We start from the raw sequence: 19,867 nt of genomic DNA, 5'->3' as shown, positions 1-19,867 counted from the left end.
AAAAAATATTGGAGTCAGTTTGTTACTTTATTTTATTAGTGTTCATTTATTTTATTAAACTGGATAAATTGTTACACCTTTTTATATTTTATGTGGTGTCATGATTTACGACATGACATGATTTAAGGTTTATTATTGTATGTCCTTTTGGCATTTCATTTATTGTATACCCTTTAAATTCGCTTATTGAAAGAACAACAACAGCAGCAGCAGCAGTATGGTGTAACATTTATTTGAAACATGTATTTGGTACTTGCTACCTTATATCTTTACTCTTTCCTTTCATTCTTTTCATGGCTTTGGAAAACTTGTCTCGGATGTTTCTCTACGTCGCTTTTTGCATAACTCCTGGTCGTCGACACCAAGCTTCGTTGCAATTTCTTTCTAGGAATTAAATGCTTTCTCTGAATCTTTAAAGTCTCTCCGCGAGCGATCGTACAGGTGTGGATATATTTGTGCCAGCTCAGCTATTCGACACTCCAGTGTATTCATGTTGCTAGTGACTAGGAGATGTGGTTCTCCTGTCGGACCTCCGTGGAATGAGAAACGAACCGGGGGAAAAAAATTGCACGTCAAAGAAGGTGGAGTTTCAGAACACACCCACCGACTGCGTAATCGCCACGGACCAATGGAAGCTCAAAGGTGTTTAGGAGCCAAAACAAACTCCCCCAGAAATTGTGCTTTGGTCAGCTGTTTCGAACTGCCAAAACGAACTTCGTTTCGGCCTGATTTTGTTCGAAATGACGTCATATCAGTTCGTTCTTCGATTTCGTTTGAAGTATATCGGGGCCTTTATCCTGTTCAAGCTGGTGCTCAGGTAAGAGGTCAGTCTCCCAGCCTGACCAGTTGAAAAGTGCCTAAAACCTCTTTAAAACCAGATTTTTCCCCCCATCAAAGCTTTCTTCAGCAGTCTGTAAGACTGAATCCAACCCTTAACCCTTAAATTTACCAATCCATGAATTGTATACTAATTGTATTGAACTGCACCTCAACTTCAGCAGAATCAAACTTTGTGTTGTCCAACAGTGATTTTCTAAAGTTCGCACAAAATATAAGTAGAGTTACTAACAGGAAGTCTAAATTTGAAGAGAATAGACAGGCAGCTCATACGCCAATAGATTGCACCTTTAAAACTGAACAAAAAAAAGCAGGTTTGCTGGTTTTAGCTGAGTTTCGGGCACTTGTCAGCTGCTCAGACTGGAAGACCATCTGACTGAACAGCTAAACACCAACTTGACAGGCTGGGAGACTAACTAGACCAGATGAAACCAGCTAAGACCAGCAAATGGCTGAAAAAGCTTTCAGACATTTTTTTTTTCCAGCAGGACTCCTATTCTGGATGATGAATGTATGAAAAAGAGCAGGGTGACACTTTGTAATAACTTTCATAAACAAAAATATCTAATCATTATACAACAGATTAGTAGTTGTGCATTTTTAAATATGAATATATAAGAATATATTCAAAAGATAATTTGTTGATTTGAAAGTTATTATAAATTGTTGCGAGTAATAGAGAGCTTTTGCTGAAACCATTTTGATCTCTTGAGTGATATAAACACAAATAGCTTTTTATGCGGTGCATTTATAGCATTGTTTCAGAGTTTTGAGATTTGTTTTTCTCCCTTTAATGAGCTTCTGTGTCCTGTGAACTTTCCTTCTATTTTCAAATCAGCCATTAAATATATAATTTTAAGCTTGATGTACTGTATCATCAACTTGAAAAAGGTGCTGCATTTCGGCTACATTGGGGTAGTTGCAGCTTTGTGCTTGTGATATGATCATCATGGATTTGATGGCAGATAGGGCGACCCATGAACTGAATCATTACTGAGATCCCCTATTGCTATTGTGCCCTTGAGCAAAACACGTACCTCACATTTTCTCCAGCGGGATGGTCCCTGTTAGTGTGCTATAAATCCTGTTGCACTGCTGCGTAATGTACTACACCTTCATTCATTTCTTTCTTTATTTTATTTTATTTTATTTTTAGGCCTATATGGCTGCTCTTTGCTCTTTGACCATGGTTGTCTTACTAATAAAAGCCAGATTTGGATATCTATATAGTATGGTTTCCACCATGGGATAAAAACATACCTTTTATATAGGTGTATATGCTAAAACATAAGGTAATTGCAACTTTTTGTCTCACTTTTTCTCACAATTCAGACATTTTCTTAAAATTGTGAGATATAAACTCAGAATTACAAAATCAGCAAAATTGTGATATAAAAATTCACAATTATTTGATACTCTATGGCGGGAAAAAAACAGAATCGTCTTATAATATAGTGTTGTCTTATAGTTTTTATCACACAGTATAATTGAATATTTATACATGAAAATATATAGCTCTCTCTGTATTTTAGTAAGGGAGTCATTGACAAGAGGATCATCATATTTGAGGGTCCCTGGCATTAAAAATGTTTGAAAACCCTTGGTATAAGTAATAGAAAATCATGCTACTACTTGAATCAGCAGAACAAAGCTCTTTTGGACCAGTTGTCTTCCCAGTGTTTTTCCCTGCATCCCCTGTATTCTCCAAACCCCATAGACTGATGACTCCTTTCTGTGTGGAACAAACATCCCCCACAATTTCTTTTTCCTTCTACTGTGTATCTGTTTCTATGTTTGTTTGTACAGTGTGTAGGAAATAGCTTGGCCCAATCTAAAGTGTAATGGGCATCTGCAGTGTTCTAAATGGAGTAGCAAATGCTCAGTAACAATAAAGAACATGTCTCTATTATTCCGCTAACGTCTGTTTAATGAAAAAATATCCAGTTTTTGGGAGCATCCCCAGGTAGTTCTTTGAAAAGGCTTAGCTTTGATGAATAAATTGCATGTTTTGAGATGTTCCTAGAGTTTCTTTCTCCCTGTTCATTCCAAACATGAGCTGATGGAGGAATTGTGTAGGGAGCTCATGTCCTCCATGATGAGTTTTATGTCTGGGCAAATGAGCATTACTTTTGTAGCAGGGTGCCTTTTTGTTTGTTTGTTTGTTTTTGTGCCTCAGACTTATTAATAGTGTTGAAGCGTATCAAACACTACAAGCTGTACTACTGATTTGACTACATTTTTCAGTTTGCTTTTAGTTTTCAAAATAAAAATGTCCTTACCTTTCAGTTTGTAATTGTAAAGAGAGTGTGTATTGAAACACACTCTTTTTACAATTTCTAAAGTAGTGTTGGGAGGTGGTTTCATGTAAGGTTATATTTAGTTTAGTTGTAGTCTAGATTTATGTGCTCAGTTGGCGTCATCCTAATTTAGAGCCTCATAAAAATATGTTTATCGAAATTATTTGATCAATATTTTATTAAAAAATGCCTTTTTAAATAAACTTGATGTATCTACGTTTTATTTATTTATTTTACTTTTGTGGTGTAGCTAATTACTTTTTAAATGGGTAGCGGTAGCTTGACTGTAGCTTAAAGGTGTACTCACAAATTTTTTTCCTTATTAAAAATGTTTATCCCTAAAGAAATGAATAGTACTCGTACTATGTAGTAGAAAAATGTATTTACATTTATACTGTCAAAGTTAATGTGTTAACATGAAATTAATTAAATACTACTACTACTGTTTAATGCTGTTAACATATTTCTTTATTTTTCCATTAAACATGTTATCTACAATAAAAATTTGATTAATCTAGATGAAATATTTTGAACAATTGATAGCCCTAATTTAAAATCATGCACACCCACATTACACACACACACACACACACACACACATATATATATATATATATATATATATATTAAATAGAGTAGATCTTCTCGTGGAGGTCGGCATGATGAGATCACATGACCCTTATTTTATCTCAGTGACCCCCAGATTACCAAACAGTTCCACTCACAGACCAAATAAATTTAGGTTGATTTCAAATAGTAGCTTTCGAAGCAGACATTTGAACTGGACATCTAGAACTAAAGACCTTGCATCTCTGAAGAGCATTTGTACTCTAAGAGCAGTGAGATACACGTAAGTGATGTTTCTGAGACACAAATGGCTTACACAGCACGTCACCTCTCTCTCTTTCTTTTTAGGGTTACCATCGATCCAACCACTTCATCGCCACTCAGGGTGAGTATCTTTGTCTGGACAGGACTTGTGGATGGATGTGTGTGTGTGTGTGTGTGTGTGTTTGTGTTTATATGGTTCAGTCTGGCAGTGTCCAATCCCAGGAGGGAGAGCCTCTTTCCTCTCTTCCGTCTGAGCCTTTGGTTTTGTGTGTGTGTGTGTGTGAGACTGAAACCTTCAAAACAAAGAGATCCTCCAGATGGAGTCTAATGAGTTCTGATCCAGGAAATTACAGAGGTGTGCGAATAGAAATGGTGCAGCAGAGTCAGGATTACCACCTGTTGTCTTCTTACCTGAGATCAAAACCACCAGCACAATGACTGCAGGACCTTGGCTCATCTCAGACAGATTGTGTGCACTGCAAAATAATTGTCCTAATATATTTTGTCTTGTTTTTGAATAATAGAATATCTGTATAAAATCCTTTGTTTAGTAACCTTTACATCCTTTATTTGTTTTTATGTCATTTACAACCATAAACACCACTCAATTTATATTTAAAACAAGAAAAAGCAGTTTGCCAAAGGGGTAATAAAAATAAAAATGAAACCAAAACTTAAATTCATATGCAATTTTGCTTCTAAATTAATTTTTTTAAACAAAGGTTTAAGGATATTTTTTTACTGGAAAACAAGACAAAAATACAGTGCAATAAATATTTTTTTGCAATGTGTGGACATTCGGGGACATCCTTGAATTGAAAAATGTAATAGGACAGATTTACTAACAGCTTACACCTGTGCAAACCCTCTTTTGGCATAAAAAAAAAACTACTGTCAGGATTTACTAAAGACATGCCGTGTAAAATTAGCTTTAAAAAAAGCCTGGACAGTTATTTTTACAGCTGACTTTATTGCATTTGCATTTATAAGAGTTTCCCTTTCAAACACAAAATTAAAATGAATCATGCAAGGTAGTTTACTGAGGTTTGCGGTAGTCAATTTACTTTATTTGCACCATTATTTAATGCCCCCAAAAAGCATGTCAAAAGTTCTGCATGTTTGCGAGCCTATGCTAATTTTGCTCCACTCGGTAGATTGCGTTGGACTGTATGGACATGCACTGGCTGTGTCTGTGTTCTTTGATGTGTGCATTGTCAGTAGATCAGCTGCAGACATTTCCTCTCCCATTGACACTTTTATGGGATTGCACTCTCACGCTAATTTGCTCTGTTTAGTAAATCTGACACCATATTTTATGTTCAATTGTTTATATATCTTGTAAGTAGTTGTCTAATAAGTAGAATGATGTACAGTCTGTGTGGTCGGAGACCGTAAAACAGTGAAAGGCCATAAAACCTCAATCACCTACATTTGGGTACCAGCCAACTGTCCTTACTAGGAAACCAGCTTCATGAACATGCTATACGATGTATTTCTTAAAATTTCAGCATGCAAAAAGCTTTCTATAGCTCAGTTTCCAAACAATAGAAGTCATAGGAAAGTCCCCACCATGACAAAAGAAACAGTGTGTGTGCATTTGAGAGAAACATCAGACATGAACCGCCCTCTACCCCTTTCTCAGCTCTACTAAAACAAGGTCACCCTCTTCTCTCATCGTTTCAGTTCTCCCATAAATAAATCATTACATGTTTGTGGTTTGTCTGTCTTTCTCCCTAATTGCATTTCGAGGCAGACTCAATTGATGGGAGAAATTAGCTTTTTCTATCAGAGAGCCACATCCTGCTGAGGTTAAAAACTGTTCCATTCACCAGAAATGTCTGCTATTGAATTACTCTGTGTGAGGCTCTGGATTACTGAACTGCCTTATAACATGCAATGACACTTGGTAAATTAAAACCCACTGTCTGAAGCACTGGCTGCTGTTCATTGAATGTGTGTGTGTATATGTGTGTGTGTGTGTTTGTCTGTTTGTTTGCAGGGCCCAAGCAGGAGACAGTGTATGATTTTTGGAGGATGGTTTGGCAAGAGAACTGCTTTAGTATCGTCATGATCACCAAGCTAGTGGAGGTGGGCAGGGTACGTTCTAGATCCTTCCTCATCTGCACACTAACCCATGAACTAAAGACTCTCCCCATTCACAACAACCTTACACATTTCATTTATTCATCGCTTCTAAATGTTTGTGTATTTGTGGGTCTGTTACTCTTATTTGTGCTTGGAAATATGCACATTTATTTTAATGTCATAATTTTCCATTCATTTTCCGTAGTTTTGGAAATATTATGTTTTTATATGCGATTACTGTATGCACAAAAAGTACCATTTAACACTATACCATAAAAATACAGGTTTTTTTGGACTTTGGAGTATCATGTAAATACCATGGTCTATGAATATGATAATCATCCTTACATGATGTTGTGATATGAGAGTAGTCTGATATATCGCATGGTTACCATAATGATTACCATATTCATTTTTCATAAAATTTACAGTGGCATGTAGGGAACAACTTATACATAGATCAGTAAAATATAGGTAAATATATCAGCTGATTTCAGAGGTTTTTGCATTTATTTATTTATTGTATTTGATATTTAAAAGTGCATGCTCATTTCTACTATATTACATTCAGATTACCTTTGCCATCATATAACACTCAATCTTTCAAAACAATAATAATTAAATAAAACATTTAAATGTAATCTTCAACAAATCTCAAAATGAATATCCATTTTCACACTGTACGTTATAATGCTGTGATGCCTAAATTCACTTGTAGTTTTTATGATTGATTTTAGTTTTCAGTGTTTTATTTCTAATTTATTTAGACAAAATAGTGTAGAATTTTAATATCTACTATGACATGAAAATAATTACACAGGTCCAAAAGTCCATGGTACTGCTACATAATACTTTATTGTTAGTGCATTCAGTAAGGTATATATCAAAGTCCCGTGATATTATCATCTGATAGCATCACTGTACCACGGTACTCCCACAATACATTTGTTACGTGCAGTACAGTGCACTTATCACATGCTCCCGTTATATAAATACATCTGCATTGCTGTCAACTAAAAGTAAGATTTGAATCATCATAATTCCCACATTCATATAATGCATTCTGCTCCCTTGTTTTGGGGCCCACTTGTTCCAGCATTTTTAAACCACCTCTATTTCTTCCTCCGACATAATTTCCTCTTTCATTTTCCTCTCCACACCCGCATCGGCCCCTTCAGTGGTTCGGAGACAGCGTCTGCTGCCAACAGTCCTCTTTAACACCCCCGTCCCTGCCCTCTTATGAAATTGGGGCTCTATTATTAAAAATGCGCTTTCCCTTTTTATGATAAAAGCTGTGAACAGCAGGGATAAATGGATGATGGCTTAGGTCCGACAGCAAATCTAACAGTTTGTGTAACAGTAATAGGCATGTAGAAATAAACCCGGTTTACAGTACACAAGGAGGGAGTTCTTTCACTTCATCAATTTGATTGCTGTAAAGCTTTAAAGGGGTCATATGACGTTGCTAAAAAAGAACATTATTTTGTGTATTTGGTATAATGAAATGTGTTTATGCGGTTTAAGGTTCAAAAAACACATTATTTTCCACATACTGTACATTATTGTTTCTCCTCTATGCCCCGCCTTTCTGAAACACGTCGATTTTTACAAAGCTCATCGTTCTGAAAAGTGAGGTGTGCTCTGATTGGTCAGCTATCCAGTGCGTTGTGATTGGCCGAATACCTCAAGTGTGTGACAGAAATGTTACGCCCCTTACCATACTGTGATGCCGTGTCCTGGAGTGATGATACAAAACCAATAAAACCCATTACAAACGAGGCATTTGTTGCATCCAGTGGGGACAAAATTACGGATTGATTAATTACGGATAATGACTTATACGGTCTTTTTACGCGTTGCGTTGTGTATCGTGCCGCATAAAAAAATGAAACCATGTCTGCATTTGTGATCGGAGAAACGACAAACAACAAGCGCTACTCTACACTGCTCAAAACTTGCGTTTGAATCATCAGTGGCAAATTCTTTAAATATGAAAACTTACTTACAGGCTGTGAGTCAGCATTATTTGTCAGAACACCAGCATTGTAGGCTACTCTCCCAGGAAACAGTCCTCGTCCTCTGTAAAATGCGTTGCTCACATCTTATCTGAATATTTGGGTTGAACTGTTCTGGAACAGTGTTGTAAATACAACTTAACCACTGATTTCTAGTTGTGTCCTCTTTTGGAAGGCCAAACAAAGTAGTTTCGCTTTCAATACGAAACACACAGCATGAACATTTGGGCGGCGTTATGCAAATCTTCCCACACAGTGATGTAGACATTTGGGGGCGTGTTTAAACGAGGCGTTTTAGGAGGGAGTGGTCCAGTCTTAACTTTTATAAAGAATATCTCTTTGGGTTTGAGACTTTAGTCTTTGCAACTTTAGGGATCTTATCTATTCACAAACAGCTTGTAACACTCCAAAGAGAAAGGAAAACTTGAAATCGCATCATATGACCCCTTTAACTCACAGACCGGAAGGTTTAAGATGTAAAATAAGTATAGAATATCAAATGGATATATGTTGTTGTTGTTGTTGTTTTTTTCAGATTTTTGGAAATATTCAGTATACATCTCTATTTATGTATTTGCTTTGAAATGTCTTAAGATGATTACAAATAATCAAGGCTTGTTTTCTGTACAGCATTTCATTAAATTTATTCAAAGCACTTTGATAGCACCAGTATTCTCCATCATTTTAAACATTTTAATATATGAAAAATGTCATGAAGGTACTTTTTTTGGCCAGGATTTTTAATCAGTTCATGCACAGACAGTTTAAACTAAATTAAAAAGTTTTAATCAGAGAAACTGTTAAAACATCTGTCTTAACACTTTCATACTCATGCAAGATAGAATCATGAAACTAATGTAATGACATGCTTTTTAGTAAACTTAATTGTGCATTAAAATCTTCTCAATATTCATGTTGTTTAATTTTATATTCCCAGCAAAATCATTTGAAATATACCATATCACATATCACCCAGCGCTAGTATCATGCTGCCGTGGACCTCTGATGTTTTCTAACCGGAGTTTGTTTATTTTGGTTTGTCTTTCAGGTGAAATGCTGTAAGTATTGGCCAGATGAGTCAGAGATGTACGGAGACATTAAGATCACCCTGCTGAAGACCGAAACTCTGGCGGAGTACACAGTGCGAACTTTTGCCCTGGAGCGGGTATGAGATGATTTCTCTTCCTCTAGAGACAGGACAGGAAATGATGGGGAAAAGAAGGGTTGTATCTCCCGCATGATCACCACACCACCTCTAAGCCACGGCTCCAACACGCTCTTATTTCTCACACAGCAATGTGATTTGCTCTGCCATTTGATATGATGCGATCTGTTATGCACACGTTAATGTACAGTCAGCAGGCCATTATCACAAAATAAACGCAGACAGGGTGATCAGGTCTTGTATCGCAGATCTTGTATCACGTTACTCCACATTACCCTGCTTATTACACGGCTACGTACCAAATAAATAAATGGACATGAATTATTGATTTGAGTTGAAATAATTTTGATATGTGAGAAGAAAGAATTAGTGGAGTGAAATGAGAGACGTGAAACTATCACAGCCATGTCGAAAATCAATTTTCTTATATCGTCTATACAGTTTAGCATCATTATTTGAAACTATTTGATCTAAGATTGCCATGATTGACCAAATTAGAATCAAGTATTTCCAGCTGTTTAATAATCGCTCATATGTGCTGCTGTTCTGATATGCAGTGATTATATGTAATCTGGATTACGTAATCAGATTGCAAAAATGAAATACTTGTAATTAGACTATATTGTATTTTAAAAATGTTTGTTTTATAATTAGTGAATTTTTCATTGATTACATGACTACGTAATATTCACAAAATGGCAGTAAATTCATTGATTCTTCCTAATTCTTCTTTTTATCTTTTAAAATTTCCTTTCTAAAAAAAACTGCCTTTTGCTTATATATTGCAGACAAAGACCAGCCACTAGTCAACCAACTATAATTGCATGGAAAATTGAGAGTCAATAAAATAAAATATTTAATCTTTTTAGTTAGTGTTTTATTTTGATTGTTTAAATTTTTTTACATTTTTAAATTTAATTATTAGCTTTTTACAGACCCCCTGCAGTTCCTTCATAAACTCCAGTTCGTTTATGTTTAATGCACTTAATGTTGTTGATGGTACAAGATTATCCTATTCAAATCAATGATAAGTTAGGTCAAAAATAATCTAAAAGTAATTAAAAAGTACCTAAAATGTAGAATGTGATGGATTACTTACTAACTACACATTTCATAATGTAATTGTATTCAGTAATGAACTACAATTTTTAAGTAATCTACCCAGCACCAGTGGCGGCTCGTCGGGGGAGGCAGGGGAGGCACAGCTTCCCCATAATTTTGAGGTGAAAATGGGAGGAGGACGATTTAATGTTAATAAAATTCACAATTCATTTCTGTTCATGTCTCAGAATGTGTATTTTTTGTTTGCATAGCGTTAGTTCTGGCAGGTCACGTTAGTCAAGCTCGCATCAGCTGACTCCCAGCGGATCCCCATCTACCTATAGGAATACGACACCTATCTAAGCATTTATATATAAGCAGTGTTGGGGGTAACTCATTACAAGTAATGCGAGTTACGTAATCAGATTACTTTTTTTCAAGTAACTAGTAAAGTAACGCATTACTTTTTTAATTTACAAGAAAATATCTGAGTTACTTTTTCAAAAAAGTATGTTGTTTTCTTTACGTTTCTTGACTAAAAGCAACCAAAAAGCCATTTTAAAGTGGTTAAGCAAATAATAATAATAATCGGCAGGGATCCCAGACCAATACAATTAGTGTGCCTCCTCTATTTTAAAACCCACGAGCCGCCACTGCCCAGCACTGCTGATATGTATTGCTTCTTTGCTAGGATTAGGGTAGAATGTGAATTGTGTGTATGCGTGCACCCATTTTGCGTGTGTGTGTTAGGGGAGAATTTGGAGTGACAGCCCTGTAAAATGAAATACCAGAACAGAACCATACCGCCAATCCAAACTGTATGCTAATTGTCAATCATCTTTGACGATAGTGGTCCTAACAGAAATGGAGAGAAGTGCCTGATACCCAGCAGAGGCCCACCGAGCTGTCTGTTCCAGGATTAGAGCTGCCTCATCTCAGAACGCTTTATGGCGGGCACATTAACTAAAGCATCTCTTTCTCTCTTCTCTCATTATCTCTTCTTCTCTGTGATACAATGGCCTAAATGTGGGTGCGTTTACTGAAATTAGCCCAATTTAACCTCCTCCACCTCACCCCCGTCTTCTCTTATCATCCTCTTTGCTGCCCTGTGGAGGCACAGTTCTGTAGACAGCCTTTCATGTGAGTTTTGTGCTTGCCACGGCCCTGTCAATCAAACATGGGCTGTGGGTGGAACGATGTGCTTGTGTGTGTTTGTCGAATGCTGGGGAAGGTTTCTCCTAGTTACCATCAGACAGGCTGTCGGCTGAAGCTTTCTTTGTGTGTATTCAAACAGACGAGCAATTGGGATGCAGTAATAGGAAGTCTCTTAGTGGCCTGTCGAGTAGACATACACGCCCTCCCCTGAGTGGGACCACAGAGCTGGGTGTTTATTTCACTGTCGCTTTGTTTCTCCTGGTGTCTTGAGCCATGAGGAATACAAACTCCAGAAGTGAGTTACCTCAGATTTTTTGAGCCAATTAAATAAAAATTGTGCCACTTATCTACTTATAAAGCTCAACCGTATCTTTGTTGGAGCCGTGGCCTGGTGGTATGTCCTTACACATTGAGCCAAGATGCTTGTATGGACAATTCGGGTTCAAGTTTCTTATATCTCAGTGTTCCTCTAATTAAAATGGCAAAAAAATTAAATGATATTAAATTCAGTACATATTAATTATAATTGAAGTGTGGAGCATGTTTGTCTTTCAGAGGGGATACTCTGCCAAACACGAAGTGTGTCAGTTTCACTTTACATCGTGGCCTGAGCATGGAGTCCCATACCACGCCACGGGTCTGTTAGCCTTCATTCGGCGGGTCAAATCCTCCACGCCACTCGACGCAGGGCCTGTGGTGGTCCACTGCAGGTATGGAGCACTGCATTTCATCATATTATAACAGCTAATGTTTGTCAGCCAGAAATGTCTAAATATGTCCATTCAAAAGCTCACCAATGCTAAATTTATTTGATCAAAAATACAGTAAAAACAATGATATTGTGAAATATTATTACAATTTAAAACAACTGTTTTCTATTTGAATCTATTTTAAAATGTGATTTATTCCTGTGATGGCAAAGCTAAATTTTCAGCAGCTATTACTCCAGATTTCAGTGTCACATGGTCCTTCAGAAATCATTCTAATATGCTGATTTGCTGCACAAATAAGATTTTGTATTATTATCAATGTTGAAAACAGCTGTGCTGCCTAATATTTTTGTGGAAAGCATAATACTTTTTTAGGATTCATTGATGAATAGAAAGTTTAAAAGAACAGCATTTATTTGAAATATAAATATTTTGTAACATTAATGTCTTTACTGATTCTTTTGATCAATTTATTGCATACTCCCTGAATAAAACTACTTAGTTACTTACCTTACTTAAAACTTACTTACCCCAAACTTTTGAAAGGTATCTGTATGAACATATATGTTTATATAATATAAAACCAAACAAACTTCTAGTGAAATGTTTTGCTTGAAAATTGTTATTGTGCTATATTTCCTTCAAATACTCCAAGGTAACTTAATGAATACAGTGGGACTATCATGTTACATGTTCAAAAACCTGATATGACCATGATATGTGTCCAAAAATCTGGTTTTACCATTTTACCCATGGTAATACTTTTTGGTATTTTCTGTTAGTGTTTGCTGTCAACTGTTACATGGGACTTTGAATGTTCACATCCTTCCATGTCGAACAGGACTGTGACACCAGCTTGATCTTTAGTTCATGTCCATCAAAGAAAAAGCAAATGTCATCATTTTTGAGGAAGATCTTGCTATTCGTCTTTCGTTCTTCCTCTTCAGTGTGGGAGCAGGCAGGACAGGCTGCTATATCATGCTGGATGTAATGCTGGACATGGCTGAGTGTGAAGGAGTGGTGGACATCTACAACTGTGTGAAGACCCTCTGCTCTCGCCGTATCAACATGATCCAGACAGAGGTGCAGCCTCTCACATGTTTCCCCATAATTCCCTTTACCCAGCTATGACAAGAGACTTATTACATGACATCCCTTGTATTTGCATAGTTATAAGCTCTGTAGGAGTTGCTATGAATATTCAGAATGTTTAGCCTTGGAATTCAGTGAAAAGCATGTATTGATATTTGTGAAATGCAAATAATCATCTCTGTTGCATCTGTCCGCTCTGCGGAGGCAAGTGCCTTTGCTTAGATGTTCCAAAATTTGCATATCCAAACTTTATTATGTAAGTCCCACAGTCATTTGACTGTTTAAAACCTTAGTAATTATTTGCCAGATGCTTTAATTAAATCCATCCGCAAGTGTTTATGTAGAGCGGTGTATACACTCGCAGTGCACTTTGAAACATGCCACAAATTTTGTTTACATCGAAACATGGAGGTTAAACAAATTCTGCTATCGGCATCTATTTACTCTGTATTGTCCTTTGTCTTGCATGCATTGCCACTCCTCCAGTCCTCTCTTTTCTATTCCTCTTGTTACTGTTCTGATCATTTCTTACTTTATCTATCAAGGGTGTTTTCTCAGAGGAGGTAAGGAAGACAGTGCCTCCTCCACACACACAAAAAAAAAAAACACTTGAGAAAATTAAAGTAAATGGAAGCAAATATTACAAAATAAAAATACAGGTTAAAAAAAGGTTAAAATAAAAATCACAGAAAGCAGTGCCTCCTTGTCACTGTGATTGGCTGATTAATGCATTAATGTCTTGCCTGTCATGCACACAACAGCAAATTCACATGAATGTGTCAAACTAGATGGAGTTATAGCAGAGTGGATGGCTCACCCACTCAGACATTATCACTGAATCAAAATTTCAAGTCTACTGCAGGCTATGTGTAGTTATGTCTTTGCTATCTCTTTCTGTATAGGAGCAGTACATATTCATTCACGATGCCATCCTGGAGGCGTGTCTGTGTGGGGAGACGGCCATCCCGGTAAACGAGTTCACCCTGGCTTACAAAGAGATGCTGAGGGTGGATTCTCAGAGCAACTCTTCACAGCTACGAGAGGAGTTCCAGGTCTTTGTCAACAATATAAAACAATTAATTTTTTTGTAATTTCTCCCCAAGGTCTTGATTGTGAGATCTCTCAATGGTGTAAAATTCCACATGACTGTGTGACTGCACATTTAAACATCCTCTGATTGGCTTTGGATTTGTCTCATTGCGAAGCAGTTTCACATTCAGTGGTGGCAGACACATTGCTTGTCACCTGAAATGTTCCACATGGCACCTAGTGTTAGAGACAGCTCCCTAACTCACAGGTTGTACGGCCCCATTCTTCAATATCAACCTCTTTGCAAAGTGAAACATGCTGCAGTTAATGTTGGACAGAAATGTTTAGGGACCATGATAAAAAAAGAACATCACTTATATGGGCATATATACTCATATATTACTCTTTTTAGTTATATTCCAAACGAAGGCTATAGCATAATTCTAAAACTCTTGGGGTCTGTTTTTTGCAGCTTAGTTTCCATAAATGACCTGAACAGGGCAGAAAGTTTCACTTTCACAGAAAGTACATTTTTCAAATTAATAAATAACTTCCTATGAAGTTCAATAAATGCTAAACCTGTTCAATGGAGCGAAGCAAGGTTGGCGGCAGCAGTCAAACAAGACTGAGCTACACAAAGTGTGACATACCCACTGCCTGTAGATTAACGATCAATACTGTTAAATAAATGTAATTGAGTGTGGCTAGACATTCAGAGGACATTTAAATAATTTTTTTGACTCCAATGAATGATGCCTGCGGCAACACGGGTCCATTCCATAGCGTATGTACACCTACACACATAACAATGAGAAAACTGAGATGTAATAAATGGCAGAATGTTGGAAACTTACGGAACTTAGAATCCTTTATTTCATTTGTATACACTGGCAACGTGGGCATCATAGGGGAAGGTTCTTCAGTTGGAGACTATTGATTACAGAAGTTTAATTGTTTTACTAGAACATCGAACAGAAATAATAAAGGTAGTAGTGCAAAACGTGTAACAGAAGAAATACCTCGCATTCGTTGTCCATTGGGAGCAGTAGTCAGCCGTGTTTCACTTTGCCACAGATCCCCAGGGAGTGAAAGGCCAGTGAAGGTTATTTAATAAAAGATGTACCACTCCACATGTGTTGCTGAGAATACTTTTATTGATTCAGTGGAAGGCAGGCAGAACTACCCTTGCTCTCCTGCACTTACCTCTACATTGCATTTTTCTGACTTTACTTTCCAGGTGAATTATAATGCATTCATTATAAGCAATTTTAGCCGTACAGGAAGGCTGATTTGGTTTACAGGGTGTACAGTATATTGTTCTATAGTTATTAGGTACTGATGGAGCATATTATAATGGGTTTTGTAAGTGAAAGACCAGTGAAGGTTATTTAATAAAAGATGTACCACTCCACATGTGTTGCTGAGAATACTTTTATTGATTCAGTGGAAGGCAGGCAGAACTACCCTTGCTCTCCTGCACTTACCTCTACATTGCATTTTTCTGACTTTACTTTCCAGGTGAATTATAATGCATTCATTATAAGCAATTTTAGCTGTACAGGAAGGCTGATTTGGTTTACAGGGTGTACAGTATATTGTTCTATAGTTATTAGGTGCTGATGGAGCATATTATAATGGGTTTTGTACATGCATATTTTTGATGTTTATGTAGACGTCATGTTTTCTGTTGAAGTGTTGTTATATATGTTCCTTTGGCTGTAGTAGAGAACAGCAAATCTATTTACCTTTTGGTTTTCATGGGGAAGAGTGCATGTATCATGTCTGTTTGATTTGCACTATTTTTTCCTGACTTTGATGAGCTTATAGAAACGGTATTTGTTATGTATGAGGTTGGCCTTTTGTTTGGAAATAGCAGTAATAGTTTAGACGAGTGAGATTTAATGCATGTTAAAGCTAGTTTAAAAAGCTATTGTTGGAGTTGGGGCACATCTGCGGTCACCAGATACACAGTACTATTAGTGCATAATGGAAATCTTCATAATCACCAACGTGCCAGCACGAGTCACTTTAGTTTTCTACTCTTTCTTTCTTTCTTTCTTTCTTTCTTTTTCTTTCGCTTTTTCATTTTGTTTTTAAGAAAGAATCAAATTTGATCGTTTGAGATAAATATGAATATATATATATATATATATAGGCTATATATATATACTGTATATATATATATATATATATAGCATAAATTAATTTTTCAGTTTTAGTCATTTTAATACTCCAACTTAGTTATTTTATTTGATTTTAATTGCCAAGGTGACATTTCTTTTTTTCTTCTTTTTTTATTATGTATTTTTATTTTTTATTTAATTATGTAGCTTTTCTTTCAGTTAACAAAAACTATAATAATTAATTATAGAAGTTTATCTTTAGGCAAAACAAGTTTGAATTTGTTTTGAAATGTCTCGCTCTGAACTTCTGCAACTGTTTGATGTCATAGAGATGCATTAATAAACCCATTGGCAGGGATAATAATAAGCCCACTGACCTCATTGAAGTTGTCAATGAAGCCTCAAGCACAGGAAATTGTTTAGCATATCCTCCATTTCTTTTTCCCTCAGACGCTAAACTCTGTGACTCCTCATCTGGACGTTGAGGAGTGCAGCATCGCCTTGTTACCACGAAACCGTGAGAAGAACCGCAGCATGGACGTTCTCCCACCTGATAGGGCCCTCGCCTTCCTGGTCACCACTGAGGGAGAGAGTAACAACTACATTAACGCGGCACTGATGGATAGTTTCCACCGGCCTGCTGCCTTCATTGTAACCCCGCACCCACTGCCCGGCACAACCTCTGACTTCTGGAGGCTGGTGTTTGACTATGGCTGCACCTCTGTGGTCATGCTGAATCAGCTGAACCAATCGAACTCTGCTTGGGTAAGTGAAAGCATCCGCACAGCCACCAGAAGTTCCACTAAATACAGCGCCCAAGAGGACTTTGGGAGTTTTTCTTCAAAATACATCTTTATAGGTTGCCTTTTTGCATTCGCATCATTGCATGTCCTTTGAAGTCGTTTAAGCTATTTTGTCCACAGCTTCTGTTAATCTCCTTGTGAAATGTTCTATATTCATAAGCGTATAGTCAAGTCTCATTTACATAAAGCTTCCCTTTGAGTTTGCGGAGTTGCGTTCCGGTGCTCTTCTCGATCACGGTTCTCTGAAAACCCTGACGTGCGCTAACATGCCGGCAGTTACTCAGTGTCACTCTCGCAGTCGATCTGTTCCTTTTTCTCTTTGTGGTGGATTAACGTCTCTCCCTCTTCTTCATTCGCACGATTGCTCTCTGCAGTCCATAAGTATTAATATTTATCACCTCACTTGCTTTGCTGTCATTAATGTTCTTCGTCTTTCTCGCCTGTTCTCACCGTCTCCGCCCGTTTAATTTCAGCTCAGTTCGGTTTAGTAAGGCTACAGCATTTCGTATGTATGGATGGTGAATTCCAAGGCTGCAACATATTCCAAATACAGATGAGTCAAAATATTCATTCGATTGAATGATAAAAATGGTGAATCTCATTCATTTCACATCACATTCTTGGCTTGAAATCCTTTTGGGTTTTTAGATTATGGGGGGTTGGCCTCTGACTGTCCTGCTTGATCATCATAAGTTCAGCAGCTATACTGTAAAATATACTTCATTCAGAAGCCTTTTCTTTCAAGAACCCCTTTCCCTTTAGAACTGTTTTCACTCTAGACACTTTTCCCTTGCAGAACCCTCTAGACCTTCTTTTCCTCCAGAATCTAGCTCCCTCCAGAATTAATTTCCTTTTCTTCCCTATTCTTCTCTCTTTTTACTTTAAACATTCCATGAAGAAATGATTAAAACACCTTCTTGAATGTCTTGAACTCATGTAATGCTGAATTATGTTTTTTATTCAATTAGAGAGAGAGAGAATGAATGAAATGATTCATTCATTCATTCATTCTCTCTCTCTCCTTCTGTCTTATATCACATTCTGGTTTCTTCTATCTTTCCAGCCTTGTGTGCAGTACTGGCCTGAACCAGGTCTTCAGCAGTATGGTCCTATGCAAGTGGAGTTTCTGTCCATGTCTGCAGATGAGGACATCATCACCCGACTTTTCCGGGTCAAAAATGTGACAAGAGTGAGTTCCATCAATGATAATTCACTTTTTAACATATAAGAAGTTTTCCTCACATTACCTTATTACATTGTAGCCCTAGCAGACCCTTAATATACCCTTAAGTTAACAGAAAGTTAATCACTTAATCATCATTTTTACTCACTTCATAAAATTGCTTTAATTGAGCAATTATGCAAAATTACATCATACAGAAGCATTTTTTAAAAATAAAGTTTACTCACTTGATCCTTTTGGGCCTCTAAAGGTATACATAAGGTAAAAAGTCATCCAGCTGTGCAAATGAGCCTCTTAATGTTCTTTCTAAAAGTGCAAAGTAGATTCCAAAGTAATTTCCTGGCAGAATTCCTTGAATTACCACCACAGGGTTTAAATGATATTCGGCGATAATACATTTTTCATACCTTGGAATCAGTTGATCATTATGTTGTGCCATTTAACTGTCAGCTTAATTCCACAAGTTTAAAAAAAAAAAAAGTGTGGAAATTGAGACTTTTATGTAATATTTGAAAAGCTTTGAAAGCGTTTTGAGGCGTTTTACATTACTCTGTTAGCTATTATGCCATGTTACATTCAGATCACGATTTAATAGACTACAAGATAAAGAGTTTAATAAATAGGGTCTGTCAGTCCAATATATTTAGTCAGCCAAAGCTACAAGAGCAATTAAAGAACAGAGGAAAATCTATTTCAAAATATCCATTTTCATACCATCAGCACATGACACTTCATATGGCGGCACTTTCGCAGGCAAGGACAGATGCCTAAATACGTTTTTATAAGCCTGCAGATATGAAATATACATTAATGAGTATGCCACAGAAGGTCATTTTTACCCCTTTCAATTTGCCCCAGCTTGTCATTATTCTAAGGGCTAATTTTGTCCTGTTTTGTTCTGCAAATTTTTTATAGCAGTGCTCTTTGCCTAATAGATGCCTGCATTTTTCTCTCAGCTCGATGTACTTTTGACAGATGTCACAGTGTTATAATGCTTTGGCATGCAGCATGTCTGTGGAACGTTAGAAACTAAGGCGATTGAGTGGGGGGAAGGCATTTTCATCGTTGTAGAGGGAATTAAGGGGGTGTGTGGATGGGTGCGCTTGTGATTATGGGTGCGTGTGTTATTCAAATGTGACATCTCTATTACTTAGATTGTGTGGTGGAGAATGTTAGTGTTACTGTTTTTGTACGCTTCTGATTTAAAGGGGTCATATGATGCGATTTCAAGTTTTCCTTTCTCTTTGGAGTGTTACAAGCTGTTTGTGAATAGATAAGATCCCTAAAGTTGCAAAGACTAAAGTCTCAAACCCAAAGAGATATTCTTTATAAAAGTTAAGACTCGTCCACACCCTTCTCGTTTAAACACGCCCCCACATGTCTACATCACTGTGTGGGAAGATTTGCATAACACCGCCCAAATGTTTACACAAAGAAAGAAGGCATAACTTTTATTCTCTCTGTAGTATTGTTGCTGCCGCCGCCATGTCATGGTGACGCT

At 37.0% G+C, this 19,867-nt stretch overlaps 1 protein-coding gene across 1 annotated transcript in view; it reads left to right on the top strand.

Annotated features, from left to right (window-relative positions):
* LOC107755971 (receptor-type tyrosine-protein phosphatase U) overlaps positions 1–19,867 on the top strand; it is a 200,300-nt gene that overhangs the window by 173,077 nt on the left and 7,356 nt on the right. The window contains exons 22-29 of the mRNA XM_016572938.1: positions 4,050–4,086; positions 5,965–6,062; positions 9,114–9,230; positions 11,982–12,136; positions 13,084–13,219; positions 14,131–14,280; positions 16,831–17,145; positions 18,247–18,372. Of these exons, the coding sequence (XP_016428424.1) occupies positions 4,050–4,086; positions 5,965–6,062; positions 9,114–9,230; positions 11,982–12,136; positions 13,084–13,219; positions 14,131–14,280; positions 16,831–17,145; positions 18,247–18,372 (1,134 nt within the window). The remainder of the gene's footprint in view (positions 1–4,049; positions 4,087–5,964; positions 6,063–9,113; positions 9,231–11,981; positions 12,137–13,083; positions 13,220–14,130; positions 14,281–16,830; positions 17,146–18,246; positions 18,373–19,867) is intronic.

Source organism: Sinocyclocheilus rhinocerous, unplaced genomic scaffold (genome assembly GCF_001515625.1).
Source record: "Sinocyclocheilus rhinocerous isolate Xijiao unplaced genomic scaffold, SAMN03320098_v1.1 scaffold11, whole genome shotgun sequence".
NCBI classification, from domain to species: Eukaryota; Metazoa; Chordata; class Actinopteri; order Cypriniformes; family Cyprinidae; genus Sinocyclocheilus; species Sinocyclocheilus rhinocerous.
The sequence above is the reverse complement of the archived record's forward strand: the minus strand, read 5'-3'. Positions and strand labels throughout refer to the sequence as shown.